The sequence below is a fragment of the Solanum verrucosum genome, unplaced genomic scaffold (assembly GCF_900185275.1).
Source record: "Solanum verrucosum unplaced genomic scaffold, falcon-dt-bn FXZP01000153.1, whole genome shotgun sequence".
Taxonomy (NCBI): domain Eukaryota; kingdom Viridiplantae; phylum Streptophyta; class Magnoliopsida; order Solanales; family Solanaceae; genus Solanum; species Solanum verrucosum.
The window spans coordinates 528,403-554,010 of record NW_026020426.1 but is presented as its reverse complement, the minus strand read 5'-3'; the positions used below and the strand labels follow the sequence as shown (position 1 = coordinate 554,010).

The 25,608-nt window shown below is 35.3% G+C and overlaps 4 protein-coding genes across 6 annotated transcripts; 2 read left to right on the top strand and 2 right to left on the bottom strand.

The window, feature by feature from the left end:
• Nucleotides 1-9,649: 9,649 nt before the first annotated feature.
• On the top strand, nt 9,650-10,264 carry LOC125807253 (agamous-like MADS-box protein AGL62). Its single transcript, XM_049486968.1, has one exon. It carries the CDS (start codon nt 9,650-9,652, stop codon nt 10,262-10,264), a length of 615 nt encoding a protein of 204 aa, XP_049342925.1.
• A 905-nt stretch (nt 10,265-11,169) lies between these two features.
• LOC125807229 (uncharacterized) lies at nt 11,170-15,205 on the top strand. Of its 3 annotated transcripts, none has more exons than XR_007441655.1 (4): nt 11,170-11,330; nt 11,861-12,161; nt 14,017-14,159; nt 14,966-15,205. XR_007441655.1 is itself a non-coding variant. In XM_049486950.1 (3 exons), exons 1-3 carry the CDS (start codon nt 11,328-11,330, stop codon nt 14,034-14,036), a joined length of 324 nt encoding a protein of 107 aa, XP_049342907.1. In that variant the 5' UTR covers nt 11,170-11,327; the 3' UTR covers nt 14,037-14,193. The 3 variants fall into 3 exon arrangements, 1 of the variants encoding a protein (XP_049342907.1); XR_007441656.1 differs by lacking the exon at nt 11,170-11,330 and adding an exon at nt 11,353-11,530; XM_049486950.1 differs by lacking the exon at nt 14,966-15,205 and having other exon boundaries at nt 14,017-14,193.
• A 1,103-nt stretch (nt 15,206-16,308) lies between these two features.
• LOC125807252 (uncharacterized) lies at nt 16,309-17,444 on the bottom strand. Its single transcript, XM_049486967.1, has 2 exons — nt 17,255-17,444; nt 16,309-16,862 (listed from the first exon to the last, which is right to left on the bottom strand). The coding sequence occupies exons 1-2, from the start codon at nt 17,442-17,444 to the stop codon at nt 16,309-16,311; spliced, it is 744 nt and encodes a 247-aa protein (XP_049342924.1).
• Nucleotides 17,445-19,203: 1,759 nt separating this feature from the next.
• Nucleotides 19,204-20,881, bottom strand: LOC125807251 (uncharacterized). Its single transcript, XM_049486966.1, has 2 exons — nt 20,722-20,881; nt 19,204-19,764 (listed from the first exon to the last, which is right to left on the bottom strand). Exons 1-2 carry the CDS (start codon nt 20,875-20,877, stop codon nt 19,204-19,206), a joined length of 717 nt encoding a protein of 238 aa, XP_049342923.1. The 5' UTR covers nt 20,878-20,881.
• Nucleotides 20,882-25,608: the final 4,727 nt, after the last annotated feature.

Sequence of the window (25,608 nt, the reverse complement as noted above, 5' to 3'; positions counted from 1 at the left end):
TAGCAAGTGTGAGTTTTGGCTAAGGTCCGTAGCTTTTCTTGGCCACATTATTTCAAGTAAGGGCAGTCAAGTAGATCCTAAGAAGACGGATGCAGTCAAGAGTTGGCCTAGACCTCTAACCCCTTCGGATATATTAGGAGTTTCTTGTGTTTAGCTATAGAAGGTTTGTTGAGGGATTCTCTTTAATTGCCTCTCATTTGACGGGTTTGACTCAAAAGAAGGCTAAGTTCATATGGTTCGAAGCGTGTGAGAAGAGTTTCCAAAAGTTGAAGGATAGAATTACTTTTGCTCCGGTGTTGACTTTATCAAAAGGGACTGATGGTTTTGTTGTTTATTATGATGCCTCGAAAATTGGGCTAGGGTGTGTGCTTATGCAAAATGGGAAAGTTATTGCCAATGCCTCAAGGCAACTTAAGATTCATGACAAGAATTATCCTATCCATGACCTTGAACTATCAGTGGTTGTTTTTTCCTTAAAGCTTTGGAGGCATTATTTGTATGGTGTTCAGGTAGATGTGTTTACCGACCACAAAAGTTTGGAATATGTGTTTAATCAGAAAGATCTAAATCTTCGCCAAAGAAAGTGGGTTGAGTTATTGAAAGATTATGATATGAGTGTTCTCTACCACCCCGGTAAGGCTAATGTGGTGGCAGATGCTTTTAGTTGGTTATCCATGGATAATGTTGCTCATATTGAAGAAGGTAAGAGAGAGTTTGTTTGAGATATTCATAGAATATTTCGATTGGGTGTTTAGTTAGTGGACTCCACCAAGGGTGGAGTTATGGTTAACAACGGCTTGGAATCGTCGTTTTGGCAGATGTGAAAGCCAAGCAAGGTCTTGATCCAATTTTGGTTGAATTAAGAAATCTGTTGAGGCTTTCTCCCAAAGGGAGATGGTGTACTTAGATATAAAGGTCGTTTGTTTGTTCCGAATGTTGACAACTTGAGAGAACAAATCTTATCAGAATCCCATAGTTCACAGTATTCCATTCACCGGGGAGCCACCAAGTTGTACCGTGATTTACGGGAGGTCTATTGGTGGAATTGGATGAAGAAGGATATTGCGGAATTTGTGACTAAGTGCCCTAATTGTCAACAAGCGAAAGTTGATCATAAAAAACTGGGAGGTTTGTCCCAAGAAATTAGCATTCCTACTTGGAAATGGGAAGATTTGAACATGGACTTTATTGTTGGCTTGCCTCGAACCCTGTGAAAACATGACTCGATTTGGGTTATAGTAGATCGGATGAGGAAATCTGCTCATTTTATCCCCGTCAAGGTGTAACACCCTGACTTTTCGAAACGTCTAAATCAACTCGTACCTTCGTGGAAAGACAAGAGGATGAGTAATAGATTAAGAATGATGTTTCAAGTGTTCAAGGGTTGTATCTCAAGTTTTGAAGTTAGGTAAGTCGCAAAATAAAAGTTGGCGAAAGTTATCGTAAGTTCATTTTTAAAGATTTCTCTGAAGTTTGGGTCAAATGTCTCGGAGGTTTTCTCCCAATCTATAAAGATTTATGGGGCCCACGACCAATCAAATTGAAGGTCTTCGAGTCTAGTTTCCAACGCATCAAACCGTTCGTTCATACAACTTTAGAATAGAGATATATTTGTGTTTTTGCGAGACTGCACAAGCAGGCACGTGAGGTGGGTCCCCTAGGTCGGTGGAACTTTTTATATATCTTCTTCTTCGACTTTTCTTCATTTTTTTAGTGAAGAACCAGAAAACTAAGGAAACCCACTTCTAGGATCAACCAAATTATAGATTTTCTCGACTTAAGTCCTTGACGAAAGTTGTTCTACACGTTGAGCTCATCAACATGGTATAATTTGTTTTATCGATTTCGTAGCATATCATACTTTGGTGTTGGGACAGCAGGGGTTTGGACATATTTTAAGGTTTTGAGGTGTATTATGAACTTAAGATCAATGTAAGACCCTTTTTTCATCGACTCTAGCTTTTATAAGTCGCAAATAGCAATTTGCGACGAAAATACATATCTTTTAATGCATTATCATGGTATCTTCTATTCTTGTGTGTTCATTATGGTCCTGTCTTGTTGTAGTATGGAGGTGGTTGTGATAAAAAGTTGTTAGGCCACGTGAATTCAGCGAGAAAGGTATGTTAAGGCTATTCCCTTCTTACAACATGTTTACTTTAAGCTTATGAGCAATGTAATTGGGTTGTTATTCTTGTTATACTTGTAGCCATTATTGTTGATTGTTGGCTGCTCGAGTGGATATAATCCTCTCTTATCAGGATTCTTATTCAGTTAGTAGCGTCCCTATGTTGGACTGACTTAGAGGCTATTCGTATCGGTTGCTTATAGCTAAATTGCTCGCTTCTAGCCTATTGGATTGTTATTGTTGCCCTGGGGGTTATTGTGGTTAGCTGCAGAAATGTGATCTATGCTTAGAAGGGCTATGTTCTGCCTACGGGGCTATATTGATGCCTAAGAAGGCTATGTGCAGCCTACAAGGCTATGTTGTTGCCTAAGAGGGCTATGAGTTATCTATAAGCTATGTTGATTCCTAAGAGAGATATGTACCGCCTATAGGGCTATAATAATACCTAAGAGGGCTATGTGACTGCCTACGGTGATAGGGGACTACCGATAGGGGTATATAGACTGATTGGCACCTTCTAGGCTTATGGGGACTTGGGTAGGTAGTCTTTTGTGCTGTTTATACCTATCGAGCTTATGGGGGCTTGGTAAGGTTGTTGTTTTATTACTTTGATAAGTTTAGATTTAGGAGCAGGTCAGTACACTTATTTTATCCTTGATTTATTTATCGGATTACTACAGTATATTAGGATACCTGCTCATAGTCTATTTCCTTTCATACTCGGTATATTATTTCATACTGATGCCCCCATTGCCTGGGGGGTACTGCATTCATGCCTGCAGGTCCCGACATATGACCCAGTAGACCTTCTCAACAGCAGGATTGAATTCTATCCGGTTGGCTAGCCCCTTTCCTCCGGAGCTGCCAGAGTTGGGAAATTTGTTAGCTTTTATTGTATATATTTTCATGGGTAGGCTCGGCCTCTATCCCACCAATTTACTACTCTTAGAGGCTTGCATACTAGTGTGTGGGGTGTATAGCTACGTTATGGCCATGCTGACCTAGTTTGTTAGTTTGCTGAAGCTTGTTAGTTGCTTGATATATTGTCTTAACATGTACCTGCTTTAAGTTTTAGTATAGAGATCATGGTGGCCTCGATGACCCAATCAGGACTTTTGTGCTAGTTGGATATTTCTTTATATGAATTCTTAGGAGTAGCTGTTTCTTTTATAGGTCTGTTGACAGGGGCCTTGCCAGCCGAAAGCTTAATTTTAAGTCGAGATATACTTGTTTGTTTTCTTGATTGCGTGTGGCTGCCATGCGCTAGTAGCAAATGGTTCAGCAGGGTCTGCTCGAGCCTGAGTTTTGGCATTAGGAGCCAGTTGCTCCTTTTGAGTTTGGGACGTGATACAATGTTTCCTATTCGGCGGAGGATTATGCTAAGTTGTACTTGAGAGAAATGACAAAGTTGCACGGAGTGCCTTTGTCCATTATTTCCCATTGTGGTACCCAATTCACTTCTCAATTTTGGAAGTTTTTTCAAAAGGGTCTTGGTACTCGTGTTAAGCTTAGAACGACCTATCATCCCCAAACCGATTGGCAAGCGGAGCGTACTATCCAAACTTTGAAGACATGTTAAGGGATTGTGTGATTGATTTTAAGGATAATTGGGATGACCACTTGCCATTGATTGAGTTTGCTTATAACAATAGCTATCACTCGAGTATTGATATGGCTCTATTTGAGGTATTATATGGTAGGAGGTGTAGATCTTCTATAGGTTGCTTTGAGGCGGGTGAAGATGCCCGAATAGGTTCTGAGTTGGTACATGAGGCCATAGAGAAAGTTTGACTTATAAGAGAAAGGTTGAAAACGACTCAAAGTCAGCAAAAGTCATATGTCGATGTAAGAAGAAGAAATCTTGAGTTTCATGTTCATGATTGGGTTTACTTGAAAATTTCACCCATGAAGGGTGTAATGAGGTTTGGTAAGAAAGGGAAGCTTAGTCCTCGTTATGTAGGCCCATATCAGATTTTGAGACGTGTTGGTAAGGTTGCTTATGAACTAGATTTGCCAAATGAGTTGACATCGGGGAATTCAGTTTTCCATGTCTCTATGTTGAAGAAATGTGTTAGTGATCCGACATCTATAATTCCCTTAGAAGGTCTGGGAGTTAAGGAGAATCTTTCTTATGAAGAAGTTCCGGTTGAGATTTTAGACTGGCAAGTCAAGAAGTTGAGAAATAAAGAAGTAGCTTTCGTGAAAGTATTGTAGAGGAATCAGTTAGTTGAGGGTGCTACTTGGGAGTCCGAGGCCGATATGATGACCTGATACCCTTATCTATATCCTTTTACTCCTCCCCTAGCTTGAGGTAATGAGTTCCTCATGGTTTGTTCTTTGTTTTTGGAGTCACGTGCCTTAAATGTTTCCATGATTTCCTTACTATGTATGATTCATGAAAAGTTTAAGTTTTGAGAAAATGAGTCAATTTGATTGATTTCTACATGTTTATGTGCATTTGAGTATAAATTGCACATAGACTACATGATACGATGACATGATCATGTTTTAGCTTGAAGTTGATGTTTCCTCCTCGGATGTTAGCTTGGAGTTGATGTTTCCTCCTCGGATATGTGTATTGCATGCATGATTGGCAGTTAAATTTAGTTACATCCCTCTTATGATGTTTTGATTACGTCCTAGCTTGGAGTCGATATTTTCTCCTTGGTTGTATACATTTAGATCAAGTTGCATTGATGGTTGGGTTGTTAGTTTCTCTCCTACCCTTTTTCGTACTAGCTTGAATCTCATTCGAGGACGAATGATCCCAAGGGGGAGATATTGTAGCCCCCCAGATCCGGAAGAGGGAAGCATAGAAGTTTTTGAAAGTTACAGGTGCCAACTGACGGCGGCCAACCATGGCTCGTGAATGGGACCACATATGGTAGGTGTGGTCCGTGGTTGGTCACCCCCAAATTTGGCTCAGAGGTCCATAACCACGGCCGGACCCACGGACCGTTGGTTGGTCCACGGTCCCGTGGTTGAGGGCCTGTGGTCCAGACCCCCAAAATCTAGCTTCTAACCATGGACGACGATCGTGCAGGACAAACCGTCGGTCAGTCCACGGTCCGTCAGCAGTGGTCCGTAGGTCGGTAGTTGGGTCTTTTTCTAATTATTTTATTCCTATACCACGTCGTTTTATCCATCACTAAGACCCCTATATAAGTGATTTCAACCTCCAAACTAGTTCATTCACTTCATTATCTTCAAATTCACCAAAAATAATAACTCTCAAATATTTCTCTCTCTAGAAAGCTTCTAGAATAAGGATTCAACCTAGGGTTTCAAGTCAAGTCTCAATTCCTCCATTGAAAATAAGATATTGGCTTCAAGGTCTGATAGTTTTCATCCATGGATTCCTTCCATTCACGGAGTTCCCAAATTCTCCTATTTTCAAAGTTAGAAATCCCCAATTGAGTTAGGATTTTCTTTAATTGTCATGGGTTCTCTTGATTATTGATTTAAATTATTGAACTATGATCTCTTATGCAAGAATTGATCAAATACTATGATTTTATGAGTCCATACGTCGAATTTGACGGGGTAACATATTTCATATGTATCCAGGGGTCCCAGATGAATACTGAGCAACAAACCAACATTAGAGCCTTACCTGATTTTTGGCCTTGCTGGTGCGACCTCTTTAGTAGCCTCCAGACCTCTTAGTTGGACATCTATTTCATAGCCACTTTAGCGACCTCTGACTGTTTTAGTGGCTATTAGACCACTTTAGCAGTAGTTGACCACCTTTGACTAGATCGCTTAAGCGGCCATGTGACCACTTTAGCGGTTGTCTCTGAGGATATATTTCTATCATCTTCTAAATTCTTCATAAATTATAGAAGTGGATTAAAGAGCTCGGTCTTGGGTGATTTCATTGGGGATGTCAAATGTCAAAGCTAGGGATTGCTTGGAAATACGTTGAGGGCCGAAAATCTACCGTTATCCTTTTAATTTTCTGTCGATTCCTCCGTTAAATTTCATTAAATTAGTGTTCTTGAACCTTAAATTGAGGGACTGATTTGGGGCCCTATTTATTCTCCGGTTGTGTTCAAATATGGTTCACAAGTTCCTAGAACTATTAGACACCTAGCTAGTGAGAGATTCAATTTTTGAATTTCGTTAATGGGTATCACGGGCCTATTTTGGGGCCAAAATATGTTATAATAATATGGATATTATTCTTCTCGTAGTGATGCATAGTTTATGATTTTGATAATATCAAGACATCTAAAGGATGTGGAGAAGAGTCAGGCAGCTTGTGGAGAGTTTGAGATTATAGTTCGACTTCTAGATAGACTGTAGTCGAACTTCTTTTAGATTTTTCTCTATGAGATAATTCTTAGTATATATTACATGTGGGTTGGGATAGTATTTGACAGGCTAGGATTACTACTTCATTTCTATTTTCTTGATTCTCGTTGGAGCCTTAAAGAGTTCTATCCTGTGAAATCCTTAGCTTAGGATGTAAATTCATTACTTGTGGCTTATTTTGGTGGTTCTATCCTCTTCGAGGCTTTATAATAGTTGGTGATCTAGGTTCCTTAGAATGAGTTCTTAGAGATTTTCTAGTATTATATTGCTCCTTGTAGTAATTGCTACGGTTTGGTACCCTCCGTTAGTACATGGAATCTTAATTGCTTGTTATAGCCGTAGGTTGGCATTAGTTGCGCTTATTTTTCACTTGAGTAGTACTTTCAGGTAAAGGTTGAGATCCTTGAGTTACTTTTTGGATTGTTTGATCCTTCATAAATTCCTTCATTTCCTGAGTAGTGATGATCCTATTATGTTGCAATTGTTGAGTATATTAGAATATTATATGTCCCGGGGCCATGGTCGAGGACCAGTTGGATTTCATGTTCGATTTTTATGCTCTGGGAGTGAGGTGATTTTGGTTATGTACATTAGGTTTTTTAGATGCTATTGTTTGGATGATGGTGATGACATGCATTGCATTGATACTAACCTTCACGTGTTTTGTGGTATGATTCCCGTAAATACATTGATTCTCACTACCATTATTTTGAGATAGTATGGTTTTGCACTTTTACTCGTAAACTAATTTTAATGTGAGTCGTACCACCTTTACCACTTTGAAATATGTTTTTTTAGATAAAGAGGCATTGGGGATGTGCTCACTATATACTTGATAGATCGATGTGGATGCCGACCTTTTTTATTTTAATGAGGTTGATATGTATTTCTGGTACCATGATAGAGAAAATCCGATACTATGCCGGATAGGTTACGGAGTCCTGCATCGGGACTAGGTAGTATATACAGACTTTTTGTCCCTCTGTCTGTGTGATCCACTGAACAGGAGGAGGGGTATCCACATGGGTCCTACCTAGCATGTGGGGGGCAGAAGGTATGTGTATATACTTGTTACGTGGTACTTGGTATTGATAACACTATTGATTTCTATTGCATAACTTGCATTGATATACATTGCCTATCACCAAAATTTGACTTTAGATCACCAAATATGTTGAGCTTCTTATCGTGGCATTCTGATTTCCGTTCATAGAATATTAGGAGGAAAGGATCAAAATCGGCCTTTAACTTTGAATTAAGAATCAAAGTAATCCTTGTGTTTTAACATGGAGCACTAATAGTCATCTGAGTTTTACCAAATATGTACTAATTATTGAAACTCAGAGGACTATTAGTGCTCCATGTTAAAACATAAGGATTACTTTGATTCTTAATTCAAAGATAAAGGACCATTTTGGTCCTTTCCTCTCATAATTAGTATCTAACTATAGTAAAACCTCTCTAAATAAATATAGGTGGGACAATGAAATATTATTATTTTGTAGATGTATTATTTAATCGATAAATTAATATATATTAATTTAATGAGTATTTAGACATCGAAAAATTTGTTCGGGAATAAAATCTCAATGAATTTGGATGAACCCACTTGTGAAAACATCATTCATGAACTTGAGATCATGGTTAATGATCTCGTTACCGCAATAAATTGGATGTTTTTTTTACCCTCCCTAGGAGCTCCCACCCTTTTTGCTCCCTTGGTGACTCGAACTCGCAACTTTCGGGTTGGAAGTGAGGGGTGATGAGTGAAAATGTTACATGTTTAGAGGTCCAAAGCTTAGAACAAATTATGAATATCATTGAAAAAAATAATGTCGATGATAAAGTTGAAGATGATACAATACCTTTGTATCCAGTTACGCGTAAGGAAACACTTATCGCATCTTGAACTCTTCACAATTTAAGGTGCAATCCAAAAAGACAACACCGGATTTTTTGGATGCAATAAGAAAAGTTAGGGATGAGCTTCAACTAGATTTAAATTTTAACAAAAAACATAACATGATAGAATCATATTTCACTAAATTGTGTTACATATATTTATACTTTTAAAGAATTATTAATTTATAATATTAATGGGACCATATATTTGTATAGAGGTCTTTGAAAATATATTATCTTATTATCTTATAAAAAATGAGTGATTTTTTCCATTGGCCCAAATCGAGACCGGAGAAAACTATTATCTTAGAGAGATTATTAACTAATCGAGAATTAATTTAGTGAGATTTTACTGTAAGAGAATTGACAAGTTTGGCTTTAGGTTACAATTCTCTAATATGCAATAAATGATCGATTTCTAATTTAACGACATAAAATTTAAGTTATATGCACTTATAATGTAAAGCCTATAAAGTAATATAGGTCTATCTCTATATATTAAAATTCATTAATTGTATAAAAATTAAAACTTAAAATTCAATCATAAATTTATTCATCTTATGGTGGTAAACGGTTTCACTATTTCTTACTTTATAATCATTTACTTTTAAGAGGTTACTCACCCTCTTGATTATCATGATTAATGGTTATAGCATGTTTGATCATACCATCAAAATTTCTTTATTTTGAAATATGTTTTTTTTTGTTGGTAATAAGTACTCTTTGAAAGTTTTTTTAGAGAATAGAAGTTTGTATATATTCAAATAATCAATTTGAAAAAATATTTTTATTAATATTAGAGCAATATTTTATGCTTGACCAAATTTTCAAAAAGTATTATTAGGGAGAAGCTACTTTTTCAACTTGTGAATGGTACTCTTGCTACTACTCAAAAATATTTTAAAAGATTAGTCAAACACTTCAATTCTCTAAAATAAGCGCTTTTTAAGGAAAAAAGATAGCCTCACAAGCTTCGTTAGGACCAACTTATAAAAGGGTTGACTATTGATTAAGGGATATATAGAAAAAATTGTACTGTTGACTTTTATGAGGAAAAAATATGGAATATATGCCAACCAAAGGTGCATTGAGTTTCCCTTTATATCCATACATTAATTAAGACATTTAAATTTTAATATATTGTAACTCCCAAATCAACACACATCATGATCAGCTATGTAAGAAAAATATAGTAGTAAAGAGTAAATTCCAAAACACCTTTAAATAGTACATGTTTAGTACACTTGAAATGCAAACTCAAACTTCCTTTCTAAGAAGAATTGTTTTTGTTATAAACTTTTAGCCATGGCAAAGAAGCCAAGCATGGGTCGGCAGAAGATCAAAATTGCCAAAATAGAAGTCAAGAATCACCTCCAAGTCACATTCTCTAAACGTCGTTCAGGACTTTTCAATAAAGCTAGTGAACTATGTACGCTATGTGGGGTTGAAATTGCCATAATAGTTTTCTCCCATGCGAGAAAAGCTTACTCATTTGGGGACACTAATGTTGAGTCCGTTATCAATAGGTTTCTTTCACGAAATCCTCATCCAATCTTCAATAATCCACCTCATCTTTTTGAGTCTCATAATAAACATGATGTTAATGTTTATGATCTCAACTTGCAACTCACTCAAATTCTTGATGAAGTTGAAGTTGAGGAGAAAAAGAGTGAAGCATTTGATCAAATGAGGAAGAATTGTGAAAGTCAATATTGGTGGGAAGCCCCTATAGGTGAACTTGCCTATCATGAGCTTGAGCAATTAAAAAATTCTTTGGAAGACTTTAAAAAGAATGTGATAACTCATGCAAGCAAGATTATGGTTGAGAATAGTAATAAATCATTTTTCAAGCCTGTTATGGATGTTTCAAATTATCCTCATAACCATGCTTTTGGTTATGATCATCATGGATTCTTTTAATTCTTTTGGTTAAATTAATTATAGCCAGAATCTCTGGTTGTCTTATTTATTAATATATGTTTCATTATTAAAATGACATTAATACAGTGTAGCCTTCTTCCATTTCAATCATGTTATTATTTAAGACGACCGATTTAAATCATATTCAACGGTAATATAGACATCTTTTAAAAGTTCAAGAAGAGAATAGAGAAGATCAGAAAAATTTGTATATGAAGATTGAGATAAAACTTTTCTATTTATATCCAATAAAGGATAGTAGAACAAATGTTTATTGTGTCTTATTAGAAAAAATCACAATCTTTTAAAAAATTTAAAATCCTTTAAAAAAATCATAATCACCCCTCAATATGAAAATATGCTATTCAAATTATATCTTTTGAGAAAAATACTTTATTTCTCTTTAAAACCTTTTAATATCCAACAATGATTGCCTCATATAGCTTAGCCATGATTCTTTTGTTACAATTCATTCTCAAGAATTTCATAATGTGAGAATTCTTAAAATCAATTATGTGTTTAGATAACATGTACCCGTAAACAAACAACACAAAATATACTTGAATGTCTCGTGACAAAGAAAGTTCATTTAAATACCTGAAGATTTTTTGAACATCAAATTGAAGCGATAGATAAATGAAAATCTTGGGTTAAGAGAGATGACACATCTAACCAAGATCATATATATATTACTTCACTCTTATATCTTTCTTATATATAAGCCAACAAGAAAGGGACTATCACTGCAATATATAACTGTACATCATGTTGTGTGGATTGTACTTTTATATCGGCTTATTTATTGATTGATGAATACACGTGTGCACACTTCTCTTTGCCAAACAAATATAAGCCAAAAAATGAGAGGTTGTAGGAATACAACTGTAGGTGCCTGTACCAAAGTGCTTTAACAATTGTACTTTATAGCCACGTGTAGGTACTTTGAAACAGATGTCTTACAATTACTCAACTCCTACACCTTAACCAAAATTTCCTCTCAAGTCTGTCTTCTTTGGAGCAGCTTGGTTCACTCGATGAAGTAGGGGAAAAGGCATCAAAAGTCATGGTTAATGCCTTTACTTTGTCTATTTTTGCCAAATTTTGCTTTATACGTCTGCCTCCTCTATCTGAATTGTCTCATTCATGCTTTTTCATTGGGTTCCTCTGGATATATTTTCTATTTTAGTTTTGCATGTGTTTGAACTAGAAGTTTGACGATTTTGACGGAAAATACAAGCTAATTAGGGTATTATTACTTAGTTTTAGGTTTGGATCTAACTTTTTTATGATTGTTTTATTTTCGTAGTGCCCGCATCTTCAAAATGAATTGGGACGCTTTCTTAATTGGGATAATACATATATTTGACCTTAAAATTGGCTTCAAATTTTAACTTTGACCTCCAACTTTCATAGTGCACAAACAAGCACTTTAACTATCCAACCTTTTAATAAAAGACACGCGTGTTTATTTATTAAAAGGTTGGATAGTTAAAGTGTCTATTTGTGCACTTTGAAAGTTGGAGGTCAAAGTTAAAATTTGAAGCCAAGTTTAAGGTCCAATATATGTATTATGATTTATGCCTTCTTAATTTGCAGAAATCGAGCTCAGGCGGCGGTGATGTGAGTGGGGGATGTTATTTGCAGCTGAGCAGCAGGAGGCTGGAGAAACCCTTGGTGGGTTTTGAAAAGAAAAGACGGAAACACCCTTTGAAGGAATCGAAAAGACATAATCGGAGTTTGAGGGTTAGGGAGATGAACGGCAATCTTGGAATTATGGGTCTGTTGAGGGTGAAGAGGAGAAGAAGGAAGAAGTTCATGTACAGGAAAATCAGAAGGAAATTGACAACAATGGCAGCTTTGAAGGTGAAAACTTGCTGGAATTTAATGGTACAGAGAGGTGAGTTTTTGCCTTTTCGGGTTTTTTTTAACTTCAATTTCTTCATTTTGTTAAATTTGCTCGATGTAATTGTTAGATTTATCAGTATGCATGTTACAATTTATGATTAGGGTTGATGCTCTGTTTACTGGTAAGTCGGAATTCGAACTCTCACCAAAAAGGTGAAAGTTTGCGTAGTCATCAAGAGGCTCTCTGCACTTAGTATTGGCGCCAATGTTTCTACACTTACATGTTGAGAAAATAGTATTTTCTGCCGGCTGATGCTTGGTGGGAGAAAATAGAACAACTTTATTCGATATGAGAGCTTTTCCATTCATATACTCATCTTAGTTGCGCGGACTCTTCACTTTTGATGCCACACCGTTGTCGGATTCTCTGAAATTACACTACTTTGGAGAATCCGACATGTACCCATTGGCATTTTTAAGAGTCCGAGCAACATAGATGATATATGAAAAAGTTAATAGCAATGAAGAATTTAACAAGAGCATTCACCAAACTAAGAAAAAATCATTTTGATCATTCACGATCAATAATTATGGACGCCATGATATACTATTAACTTGTGTGGATCAAATAAGTAGAGACGTATAAGGTAATACTTCGTTTTTATTACTTTTTCATTCTGATAAATTGTGCAATCTCATCCATTGTATATCAATATTTTTATCAATTAGATCTAAGCATATGAAGTCATGTCGATTTATTTCTGCATTTCAAGTTCTCTCTTTTCTATCTGATTCTAGAATTTCTTGAGTGCTTTATGTAATATGAGATTCATATGAAATATACCACTTTTACTGCATCGTGAACACGGGTACACACATGTCCTTGCCTATTCACATCTCGAAAAGAAATCTTCTTAGGAGCTTGAAGTGTGTCCTGGTCTTTTCCTTGTAATGTTTGCATGACTATCCAGTAAAAATATTATACCTCCAATGTGGAATTAGATAAGCTAATATGCAACTTTCTTTATATCTTTTTAAAATTAACAGCTTCTCTTATGCGTCTCATTTTCTCAACTGAGGTACTTAAGGAAAAAAAGCATGAGAAAATAAAGAGGCAAAATAGTTTATTTCATTTCTCATGAAACCAATTAGCATTCAAATACTCAAGTGTGGAGATGCATTTATGTAAGTATATTTTGAAAACTCTCATTTTAATTTATGATGTGTAAACAAGACGAGTAGACGATGAGCTCAAAGGAATGAAGTTAAAAATACATCTATATCCCTATTGCTGCAGAGTTTTTTCATCAGGCCAAGCTTGGTGGGCGCAAGAATCAATTTTTTTTTTGTTGTAACTGAATGATGCAAGTGTGTGACATCTCTAACCCATTTGTTATATCGTGTTATTTGAAGCTAATAGCATTTGAGTGTTTCTGTTTTCTTATAGTATGATCTACTATGTGATTTCAAGTGTGGAGGTCTTCTTTCCTTCACACATTAATATATTTGATGAAAGTCGTTTTCAAACTTCTTAGTAAAGAATTGTTCATTGATGTCAGAAATAATTGAAATTCTGTGAACTTTATTTCAGTCTTCACAAACTAAAAGAGAGGTGTACAACTACTATATTTGATGTGGAGTATCTTAATTAGATGTGTGTTTTTGATCTTTCATATATGAATCTTAATATTTAAGGTGCAGTTATTTTGAAGCGTCGTCTCTTGATTATTCTTTGTAATGATTTTTTTTTTTTTGCTATAGCAAGGAACTTTTCTATGCATGAATTAAAGAAAAATGTTGATTTTTAAGTCTCTTTATTAAGTTACAGTTCATATTGTAAATCCTTTTATTGATTACCATTTTGTTGAAGTGCTTAGTTATAACAGGGACCTAAATTTGGTATGTAGGATTTGAAGAAGAAAGATGAGTCCAACTATGCAGGGGTTGCTATTGAAGAGTAATACAAATGACATTTACCTCAGAAAATTACTAAATAATTAAGGAGTATGCATAAGAGCAATTTCAAGTTTATCACCCTTCTATCATTGATGTAAGTTGTTCTACTTGGAGCAAGTCATTAGGTGCCATTAGCTAGAAGCTAATGAATTTTTACATTTCTCAACTACCATAAAAAAAGCAAAATCTTTCGGCTCAGGCCATTTTGAGGCATATTTCAGATCCTACATTAACTACATGTAAAAAAATTACTACTCACTTGACCTTAAAATGATATGTATTATTGATCATGTTTCATTTTTTTGTACCCAGTAATCAAGACGATTAGTAAACTAGATGAAATGAGAAAAATTAGCCCAACTGTTCATTATAGTTTTATAAATAAAGTACAAACTAAAGTTCTAATCTTTAGCAGGACAAAAGAAAAATTATGTCCATGATATCTTAAGATTGCTTTCTAATATGAGTTGCCAAAGAGTTGATCCAATTTTATTTCCTTTTTTATTTTTACCTATTTTGGTCAATATAAACATAAGTTCAAAGATAAACTCTCATTCATCTTTTTGCTTTCTATTAACAGTAGTCAAATGTGCTTTTGGATTAGTTAGAACATGTATGACAAGTACAATGAAACTTTAAATTATAAAAGAACTACTTTCTTCTATCTAGATCTTATGATATAAATTTGTAATATGCGGAAATTGTGAAGATCTTTCTTGATCAATCCCTTTGATACTCATTCTTCAGGAATAAGGAAGAGCATTTTCAAGTTTGCATTTGTTCATTTAGAATCTAATTTCTTCTACTTCATATTTATTTAACATGAATATTTTTCCTCTCTGTTTTGTTGACACATTTAACATAAACTTGCCCACTATTTCTGGTGCGTGGCCTTTTCAGTAATTTGTAGGAACAACATATAGCATTTCTCTGGGCACTGCAAAGAAAATGCTTACAAAGAGTTGAAGAGTTTACGTTATTTATGACACATTGTATACTCCAGAAGTTGGGACACCACTAGAATTTGAACGATAGATTGTAAAATCATAACGTTCCGAACAACTTCTTGAGCATTTTTTTTTGTCCTGTATAAGTTGTTTGAGTTGCTTTAATGCTTGAGACTTTGTTTTACATTTTTCAGATCATTCCTTATATTAGAACATACACACAACCCGAATTAATGTAATCCTTGCAATTTGTGCTTTTATAACTGAATAATTTCCAGCAACATTTTATTTACAACGAACAAACTAATTATGTTGGGCCCGTGAGCACGGGCCATGCCCTTCTAGTATATATATATATATATATATATATATATGCAATTGTTGTCCAATCTGTATTAGTAAAACACCTAAAAAAACTTTGATAATAGACTCTGTAACAATAAATTGAAACAGAAAAGAAGAAAATCGATTCCGATACTGAATGCACGTGTGTCCTTAAAGAAATTATTCGCCTCAAGTATCCGATGTTATTGAAAAATATTTTCCAGGATAAAACGATTTTACTCACCAGTGTATCGTTAAAAATAATAATTGTATAAGTGAATCACTCAACGGGAGCAAAGTACACATTTATTTGTGCAGAGAAGAAGTTCAAAAATGTCGTTGTTGAAAAATAAGAGAAAACCCCTCTATTTATAGATAACAAAGGGTAGTGTGAACACGTTTTTGTGCCTTATCGTAAATGTCACAACCCCTTGAAAAAGTCAAAAGTCATAACCCTTCATAAAAGTCACAATCTTATGGAAAAGTCGTAACTTTTCATAAAAGTTACCCATCTTAAGAAAAGTCACAACTCTTCATAAAAATTGCACCTCTTCAGAAAAGTCGCACCTCTTTAGAAAAGTCACAACTCTTCATAAAAGTCGCACCTCTTCAGAAAAGTCGCACCTCTTGAGAACATTCGCACCTCTTCAGAAAAGTCATCACTCTTCATTTTCCATTCACACCTTTTTAAAACCCAAGAAAAATCACACCACATGTATCAAAAGATAATATTGATAAATCCGATTTCCTTAAACAACAAAAATGTGGTACTAGTTGGTAGACAGGACCAACAAAATAGATATAAAGACAAATCAAACTACATTGATGATTATCCAAAGGCAATACTGGTAAGACCAAATTTACTTGACAACAAAAATCAGCTACTAGTTAGTTGACACAATTTTACTCAACACAATCAGTCCTCTGCATCTTTGACACAATAAATAAATAATCTTTGCTCGTCATTTGTAATTAACACTGCTTGTCCAATGTTGCAGTTTTTGTTTTGCGTTTGTGTTTTTTTCCGATTTTATGCGACTCCATCACTATTTCAGAGAAGGTACCGATTTGGCATATGTCACACCAAAATGTGAACTCCCTATTGTCTTGCTTTTCATCAGCTGCATTCTTTCCTAAGTCATTTGCACTGTCATCTGTCAACAAGGATGGTGGATCGTTATCGTTTGTAGCTGACGATTCTTCCTCTAATTTCTTTCCAGATATCAGATCATCGCAAGGACATTCCATAGGTTGCATAAGTTTTGGTTTCTTTGGTAAAAGACCAATGCTGCAGTTTTTGTCGTCCTTGTGTTCTCTTAAAGCAGCCACCTTGCGTTTGTGTTTTTTTCCTTGCAAGTGGTCATTCAAGCCATCTTGACTTGTAGTACACACCTGACAAAGTTCACAATTCCACTCCGTAACATTTTTCACTGGGGCACTAGTACTGCTTAATGAAGGTTTGCCAGCAACCTCTTCAATTAGAATTATAGCTTTCCATTTTGCTTCAGAGGAAACCGTTTCTAAGCCTGTATTATCAACACCAAAAGAAGCACTTCTCAGAAATTTAAATACTGTACCGATCTGGAAGCATATTGACGATTTCATAGACATTAAATGAATGTATTAAAGCAATAGTAGCTTGTACTAAAGCAAGGAACAACGGCTTGGGGAAAGGAACCTATACTTGTTCATTAAGGGCCCTGAAACATATTTTGGAGGACATTAAAATTAAAGCATCATCTCTCCTGATTCGTCTCAACCAAGCCAGTACTCAGTTGTATAAGAACGAATGTCGTAGTCCAGGAAATTATTTCCTAGGTTTGGTTGCTCAATTTAAAGTAATGATAGCAATATTCTGGTACGTTGTTGATTATTCAATAACCAGCAATTTATTGAAAGAGTTAATAAATAAGAACACAAACCAGCAAGATTCCACTAAAGCCAGGGGGCTGTTCTTCTGAAATCTCCACCTTTGGACTTCGATTCAATGTTGAAAATTTTGATTCTCCGGCACGGTACCAAAAAGGCACCTCTGAGATCATCTCCTCAAAGGCCTCCGCCTGGCACTTCAATCTATCTCCTCCACCCATTGCTTCTTCTCTTTCCATCAGAAATCACACAAGACTTTTTAAAGAGCAAGATTAAGAAGAGTAGAATATCAAAAATTCATATATATAAAAAAATGAGGGAAACCTCTATTTATAGCCAACAAAGACTAGTATGAATAGATGTTTATTGTTCCTTATCAGAAAAGTCACAATCTTTCGAAAAAATCACAATTATAAAAAAAAGTCACAACTCTTGCAACAATTACAACCCTTCAAATGTGAAAAAGTGTGGTTTAAATTACATGTTTTCTCTAATTGAAGTTTATTCCTTAAAAAAGAAGTTCATTTCTCATCAATAATATCACGTCATAAAGCTTAGAAATGATTCTTCCCAAATATCCAACTATTAAAATTAATGAAAAGGGTTTTGTTACCAACATGGGTTGTGGTACACTGGTGGGAGTGCTTCACCCTTAACCAGAGGTCTCGGGTTCGAGTCCTGGGTATGGAGAAAATCTTGTTGGGAGCGCCACCTCCGAATGGGCCCTGCAGTGCGCGATCCAGATATAGTCGGAGCTCCAATCTGGGCTCCGGACACCGGGTGGAAAACCAAAAAAAAGAAAAGGGTTTTGTTACCGATGATTAATTATTACAAAAGTTTCTCTTTATCAACTTTATCTTCTATCAGGTAGGAAGTAACATTTGTTCCTAGAATTTATATATTGGCTTCTAAGTAACTAATGATCTTGTATGAAATAATCAAGTATTGTTATAAAATACTATAGTAATTATCTCCATTATCAAGAGTTTCTCTTTATCAACTTTATCGTCTATCAGGTAGGAAGTAACATTTGTTCCTAGAATTTATATATTGGCTTCTAAGTAACTAATGATCTTGTATGAAAAAATCAAGTATTGTTATAAAATACTATAGTAATTATCTCCATTATCAAGAAGTTACTTTTACTAATTATCTCCATTATTTCCCTCCATTATGAAGATAACCTCCATCTTTATGACCATTATTCTTGTAACCTTACACTTTCATAACATGTTTATGACTAAACTTTTGTATGTCTCTATATAACACTATAAATAGAGACCTAAGAGTTCATATTGTTTATATATACTTGAATACACTAAAAGTATTATTTTCGCTATTTATAGTGTACACAAAATATATAGAATTTTAAATTTCACGGGGGTACATATGTTCATTATCAAGAACTTCGTGATGTGAAGAATTCTTATAATCAATGGTGAGTTTAAATAACGTGTACCAGTAAAAAAAACAACATAAAATACATTTGAACAAATACAATAAAAAACAAGGTGAATATAGAATTAAAAATAAAAGAAAATAATGGAAGATACACAAACAATGTTGTTAAAATCTGCAATGTTTCGTGACAAAGAAAAAATATTTAAATTCCTGCAGATTTTCTTAACATCAAATAAAGGGAAATTCAAAAAATAGAAGAAATAGATAAACTGAAATCCTGGCTTTAGAGAGAGGTGACACATCTAACCAAATCATAGACATATACATATATTCGCAGAACATACATATATGTATTTTGCACTTGAACATTTTGCATAAATAGATAAAGAGACAAATCACATGTATCAAAAGGTACTATTAAGAAATCCAATTTCCATGAAAAACAACAATGAGCTACTAGTTGGTAGACAGGAGCAACAAAATAGATAATAGAGAAAAATCACACCACATGGATCCAAAGGTAATACTGATAACATCAGATTTCCTTTAAACAAAAATAAGCTAACTAGTTGGTTGACGGAAATTTGCCCAACACAATCATTCCTCTGCATCTTTGTCCTTCCCAAATAGTTGTTGAAGATGCCGATCATGCTTCTTTGCTACCTTATGAGTCTCCATCACCTTTTCGGAGAAGGTCCCTATTTTGCATGTGTCACACCAAAACTTGAACTCCCCATTGTTTTGTTTTTCATGAGCTGTGTTCTTTCTCAAGTCATTTGCACTGTCATCTATCAACAAGGATGGTGGATCGTTGTCGTTTGGACTTGATGATTCTTTCTCTGATTTCTTCCCTGATATCAGATCATCGCAAGGACGTTCCACAAGCTGCATAAGTTTTGGTTTCTTTGAAAAAAAACCAATTCTGTAGTTTCTGTCGTCCTTGTGTTCTCTAAAAGCAGCCTCCTTGCGTTTGTGTTTTTTTCCTTGGAAGTGGATATTCAGGCAATCTTTATTTGTAGTAAATATCTGACAAAGTGCACAACTCCACTCTGTAACAATTTTCACTGGAGCACTGCTTAATGAAGGCTTGTCAGCAACCGCTTCAATCAGTGTTATAGCTTTCCGTTTTGGTCCAGAGAAAATTGTGTCAGGCTTAGCCTGTATTATCAACAACAAAAGAAGCACTGCTCAAAAATTTAAACACCTTGTAAATGGTTTACCGATCTAGATCTGAAAGCATATTAAATGAATGTATTAAAGCAATAGTAGCTTGTACTAAATGGCTTGGGGAAAGGAACCTATACTTGTTCATTAAGGTCCCCAAAACATATTTTGGAGGACATTAATATCAAAGCATCATCTCCCCAAAACATCATCGTTGCCATTGATAATGTTTCATTTCTTACTGTTACCTAGTTCAGGAAATACATTCCTAGGTTTGGCTGTTCAATTTAAAGTAATGATACGAACATGTATAAATAGCATTCTGGTTATGTAAACTAGTCACCAGAAAACCAAGAACATGACTAATGCAAACGAAGTACCGAAATGAAGAAAATCAGGTCATCTATGCCTTTATACTTTCTGCAGTGCAACTGTATTAGCCTCTGCATCGGCTACCTCCCTTAGGTAACAGTGTTCAAGAAAGAGGAGATTTGAGAAACTACACACAGATGAAAGTAAATACCAACTTAACATTCTAACCCGTTCCATCCATCCACAAAAAACAGAGTGAAACAAAAGAAGTTACTAATTAAAAACCTTCTTTTCCAGAATAGCAACTATTCTAACTGTTTTATTAGACACTGCCTCTTTAACAACTATTGTAGGTAAGGTTTGCAACATACTACTGGAAGAGTATCTTTATTAATGAAGGCAACAAGGTATTAAATAGAGTTACAAGGAAAATAATAAGACTCCTAAACGAACTGAACTAAAGTAATCTAAATAAATAATAGCTGCTGAACTAACTAATGCAATCCTAATACGACTAAACTACTAATTGATGTCTGAACTAACGCCAAATGTTCTAATAATACTGATAGATAAAAAAAATCATCTACTTAGCAATTTAAGAATTAACAAACAGGGCCAACAATAAAGAAGAACACGAACCAGCAAAAGTCCGCCAACTCCAGGGGGCTGCACTTGTAAAATCCCCACCTTTGGACTTTGGTTCACTGTTGAAATTATTGGTTCCACAGCACGGTGGCAAAAAGGAACCTCTGAGAAGTGATCCATGTCATGCCTAGACACAGCAGAGACGCCCATTCCCATCTTTTCCTTAAACAACACGGAGTCAGCCTGATTCTTGAAGAATGAAGCAAATCTATCTCCCCCAAACATTGCTATTTCTCTTTCCATCATAAGCTCTCTCCTTACTTCCAACTCCAACATCTGCTTTCGAGCAACCTCTTCTGCAATGATCTCTTTCCTGATACACTCTTTATCAATCTCATTCCTTATTGCCTCAACCACATTGCTACTACGGTTCAATGACCCAGGCTCCATCAAACCAACTAAAACAAAAAACAAATAAAAGATGGTATATAAATGCACGCAATGAAACAAGTTTTTTCTCCCTCTGTCCACTTTTAATTGTCATGTCGTATTTTTCGAAAGTCAATTTGACTAATTTTTAAAGTTGAATTAGATTACTTTAATTCGATAGTTTAAACTAAAAATTTAGATATTCAAAAACTATACGAAAAATACTAAAAATAGCAATTTTTTGCATATCAATATGATGAAAAAATACATTGTAAAATGTTAGTCAAAATTCTTATCGTTTGACTCTAAAATAGGAATCCACGACAATTAAAAATGGACGGAGGGATTATTTTTTATTTTTTCAAGACAAACCTGGAGGGATGATTAGTTGAGTGGAACCTGAAATCTGATCAGGGGATGGATCCTCCAACACCATAGCTATCTGAAACATAGTAGAAAAGGGGAGAGGAATATGAAGTGACTCTTGGAGTTGAACAACATTTATGGATGTGACTTTTCTGCAAAAGTTTTTCTACATTTAAATCTAATTAAATATTTCTAACAAACATTCTAATATCCTTTAAATTAATTAAAACCTTGTTTAAAGTTTCAATTTTATGCGCAAACAGTGTTGGATCTGACTTTTAAGAAGAAGATAAGTCAAATAGAGTTGTAAAATTTTACCTTGTGGTTATGTCTTGGATTTGTTGCTATTGCTTTGGAAAAGGAGGCCGCCAGTAGCGTGTTTTTTGAAGGGCGGCTTTCTATGATATTTGACTTAGAAAATTATGTAACCCTCCAATAAATTCTTTTGTCTTCTTCTGATTGGTTTTGGTCAAATTTATTACAAATTCGATCTAATAAGATTGATTTTGATTGACCAAAATATGTCATTATGGACACGTGACAACTTTTGATTGATTCTTGAATTTGATTGGAATTATTACATCATTTAAACACGTGGCATCATCATATTGGTTCCTCAATTGTAAATCATTACTCGATTTTGATTCTTTATAATTAGCCTGTTCTCATTTATTTATTTTTGGAATGTCGCGGACCACATTTAAATTCTTAGCTATTGTATTGTTGTAGCCACCTGAAAAACATGTAATCATGGTACAATGTATATGCCACGACCCAAAAATGGACGTGATAACACTTGTTTATTCTCACCAAGACAAATTAGCCTCAACCCGACGAAAACGAAAGACATGCGGAAATACAATAAAACAAGAACAAGACAAAGACATAAAAACTTATTCATTCTAAACAATACCCCAAAACTTGGTTGTCACGTGTTCAAGTCACTAAATACATGAGTGTGAAATTAGAAAATAAATACAAGTCTCAATCTTTGTTTCTCAAATAGAACAAAGTGTAAGAAAAGGAAAAAGAGGGCCTTCCAAATGACAAGCAACTACCTCTTTAGGTCCTCGACAAGCCTCGAGATCAAAAGAAAGAGAAAGAGATCACGCGGGTCCGGGCACGAAACCTACACAAGTGTAGAAACAAGTGGTGAGTACCAACAACACGATACCCAACAAGCAACCTACTAAACATAGTAACTAGCAAGAAAACGAATACCCCTGACTCTCCCATCGAACCCCCTCAAACTATAACAAATTAGCCCAACCTAGCAATTCTACAATACACGGCTCGCAAGGCCCAATATTCACAGTTCAATCTTTACAATTCAACAATCAAACAAATCAAGTAAGGCAATCCCAATTACAAGTAGTTCAGCCATGCATAACAAGTACATCAATCTCAAATATCAAGCAAGTCATGCATAAGCATTAAAGGTACCAAGTCTCATAATCAATCTCTTGCCAGAACCATTTCCCATCAGCAAAATATCACTAGCCGGAATCATTTTCCATAGTCTTTATATCAAATCACTAGCCGAAACCATTTCCCATCGGTTTATATCACTAGCCGCAACCATTTTCCATCGAATTTATATCACTGGTCAGAACCATATCCCATCGACTTTACATCACAAATCACCTCATGTCTCATCAAGGTGTTCATAACCAATGCACAAGCCATATTGCACCACACAAAAGAGACAACAATTCATTCAATTCAAGTCCATATTCATGCTTTCAAGCATTTCATCAATCAATCAACAAGGGTTACAGTGAGACAATTAACATCATCATGTTCAACACATACCCTTTTTCATTTCAACCTCTTTTTATTCATTTAGATGTAACAAGTGGACAATTTAAGCCTTCATGTCATCTCCATTACTCCCAACTCACAATCAATGAAGGAAGCATACTAATTCAACTAGAATACAAGGTTTAGGAAACCGCCTGCCTTAAATAAATCAACAATCACTCCAAGAGTTGAGTCTGCCCCTTCTAAATCACTTCCAAAGCCACACAATTTATATACAAGTAAGTATTTACAATAAATTTCCAAAAACAACAATACCCAAATCAATTTCCTTGAAAGGTGGGTCAATCAACACAAAACCCAATTCAAAATTAAGGTTTGAATTCAGAAAATAATACTTGAAAATGATGTTTAAGGCTTTAGGAACTCATTAATGAAAACCATTTCAAAAAAGAAATCAACACAACTTCAAAATCACCATTTTACTAAATTTTTAGGTTCTTGAAGATAGCCCAAATTTTCTCATTTCAAAATCTTGATTTGAACACATAAATCCATAAACAATAATGGGTAATTAAAGTTTAGAGTTAAGAATTGTTGCCCAAAAGATTTTCCTCAAAAATCTAGTCCAAATCGCCACCCCAAAGCTCCCAAAACTCAAAAATGGAGAAATGGGGTTGAAAGCTCAATTTTAGAAAACATTCTGTCCAGGTCTCAAATGCTCATCACGATCGCCATCTAAACTCATACGATCTCGATGAGTAAGGCAGTCAACTAATTAAAGTTGACCATCGCAATTGCGGCAAGATCCTCACGATAACAATGCACCCCAAGATGATGTTACACAATCACAATCAGAGTGCCTCGCGATGCCGAACATGGTCATGCACTAGAACCAGAAACCAGCCAAACTCAAAATCATCGAAAGGATCCCTCAGATTCGTTCTAAACCCCGTACACACAAACAACATATGCAAACTAATTATACTCGACACTTCGGACTCAATTGAACCTTCAAAATATGAATCAGAGGTCTCCTTGACACAACATCCGTGAAAATCACATGTAACTAACTCACACCTAAAAAGACTAAAACAAGCTCGTGACCTCTCAAAAATCAACCAAGACCTCACCTAGGCCTAAAATCATCCCCCAAGTCCAACATAACTCTCGAAATTCCTATCCAATCACCCAAATATTGACCAAAGTCAACCCAAAGGCTAAATTACCACAAATTCACAACTTAGGACCTCAAATCCTCAAAAGACTCAAAAACTAAAACCGACACTCTCACGGCTCATATTCCATATTTTGGAACTAATGGAATCAACGAAATTCCATCTCGACACTCAAAACTCCAAAAGACCCCAAAACTCAAAGTTCAAAACCAACTTTTCAAACTCAATAATAAAAGACTCAAGGTCGATATCGAGAGGGGCAAAATGGTCAATTCACAAAAATTTCAAAAAATGACTGACTGAATCATTATAGTATAATATTTGTCTCACATTTAGCTATTGTCAAATAGGGGTGGGCGTCTGGTATTCGGTTTGGAATTTCCAAATTTTAGATTTGTTAATTCGGTAATTGGTAGTAAAAACTAGATACCAAATATCGAATTTTTAATATTTTTTTGATAATTTGGTAACCGGTAGTTATAAGTAGATATCAAATAGCGAATCTATCTGTTCTAATTCATCTGCTTTCCTAGACATGCATTGCACTACCAAATCATTCATGGATACTAGTGACTAGAAATGGTCATCCATGGAATGAACTAATTAACAAATTAGACTGGTCTGTGCTTTGTATCTTGGAAATGGTGAATGTGTGCTTCTTGTTGTCTGAACTAACTGCGAATGTGAAGTCATAATTGGTTGAATGTGACGATATGATTTCATGTACTATAATTGTGTGTCTGAACCTTGTTACGTACAATAAGTTGGCCTAGTTGTTGAAGTTATGCAAGAAGTAAATGTATCGTGAAACTCGTTGTGAAAAGAAGGTTTCGACTAAGTTCGAGGCAAGGGTTTAGATGAGTCATAAGGTTATTCGTAAACCAAATCTTGATGTGTCCTGCATTTGACTAAGGATCGTATAAGTGTCTGGGTGTATCTTGGGAATGTGCGGGTTGTGGTGTTGAATTAAGGAGAATGAGCTGGGTGTGTTTCGTGGAGAATAACTCAAGTAGATATCGACTATCTAACTGAGGGAATTATCCTAAAATTGTTAAGTAAAGCTGGGAACCTTTGTGGAATTTAGAAAAGAGAAAAACCTCAAAAAAAATTATTCCTGGGTTCTGGTTTCGTTTGAGCCACTGGGGCGGGATTATTCCCGCCAGGGCGAGACCTGGCGAGGCAGAACCTCAACCTACTTCCTCTGTTTTCC

Coding starts and splice junctions, on each gene's coding strand:
- LOC125807253 (XM_049486968.1), top strand. CDS start 9,650: ATGGCAAAGAAGCCAAGCATGGGTCGGCAGAAGATCAAAATTGCCAAA.
- LOC125807229 (XM_049486950.1), top strand. Junction 12,162..14,016: donor GAATTTAATGGTACAGAGAG/GTGAGTTTTTGC, acceptor TTTGGTATGTAG/GATTTGAAGAAGAAAGATGA.
- LOC125807252 (XM_049486967.1), bottom strand. CDS start 17,444: ATGGAAAGAGAAGAAGCAATGGGTGGAGGAGATAGATTGAAGTGCCAG. Junction 16,863..17,254: donor TAGTGGAATCTTGCTGGTTT/GTGTTCTTATTT, acceptor TTGATAATACAG/GCTTAGAAACGGTTTCCTCT.
- LOC125807251 (XM_049486966.1), bottom strand. CDS start 20,877: ATGGGCGTCTCTGCTGTGTCTAGGCATGACATGGATCACTTCTCAGAG. Junction 19,765..20,721: donor GAGTTGGCGGACTTTTGCTG/GTTCGTGTTCTT, acceptor TTGATAATACAG/GCTAAGCCTGACACAATTTT.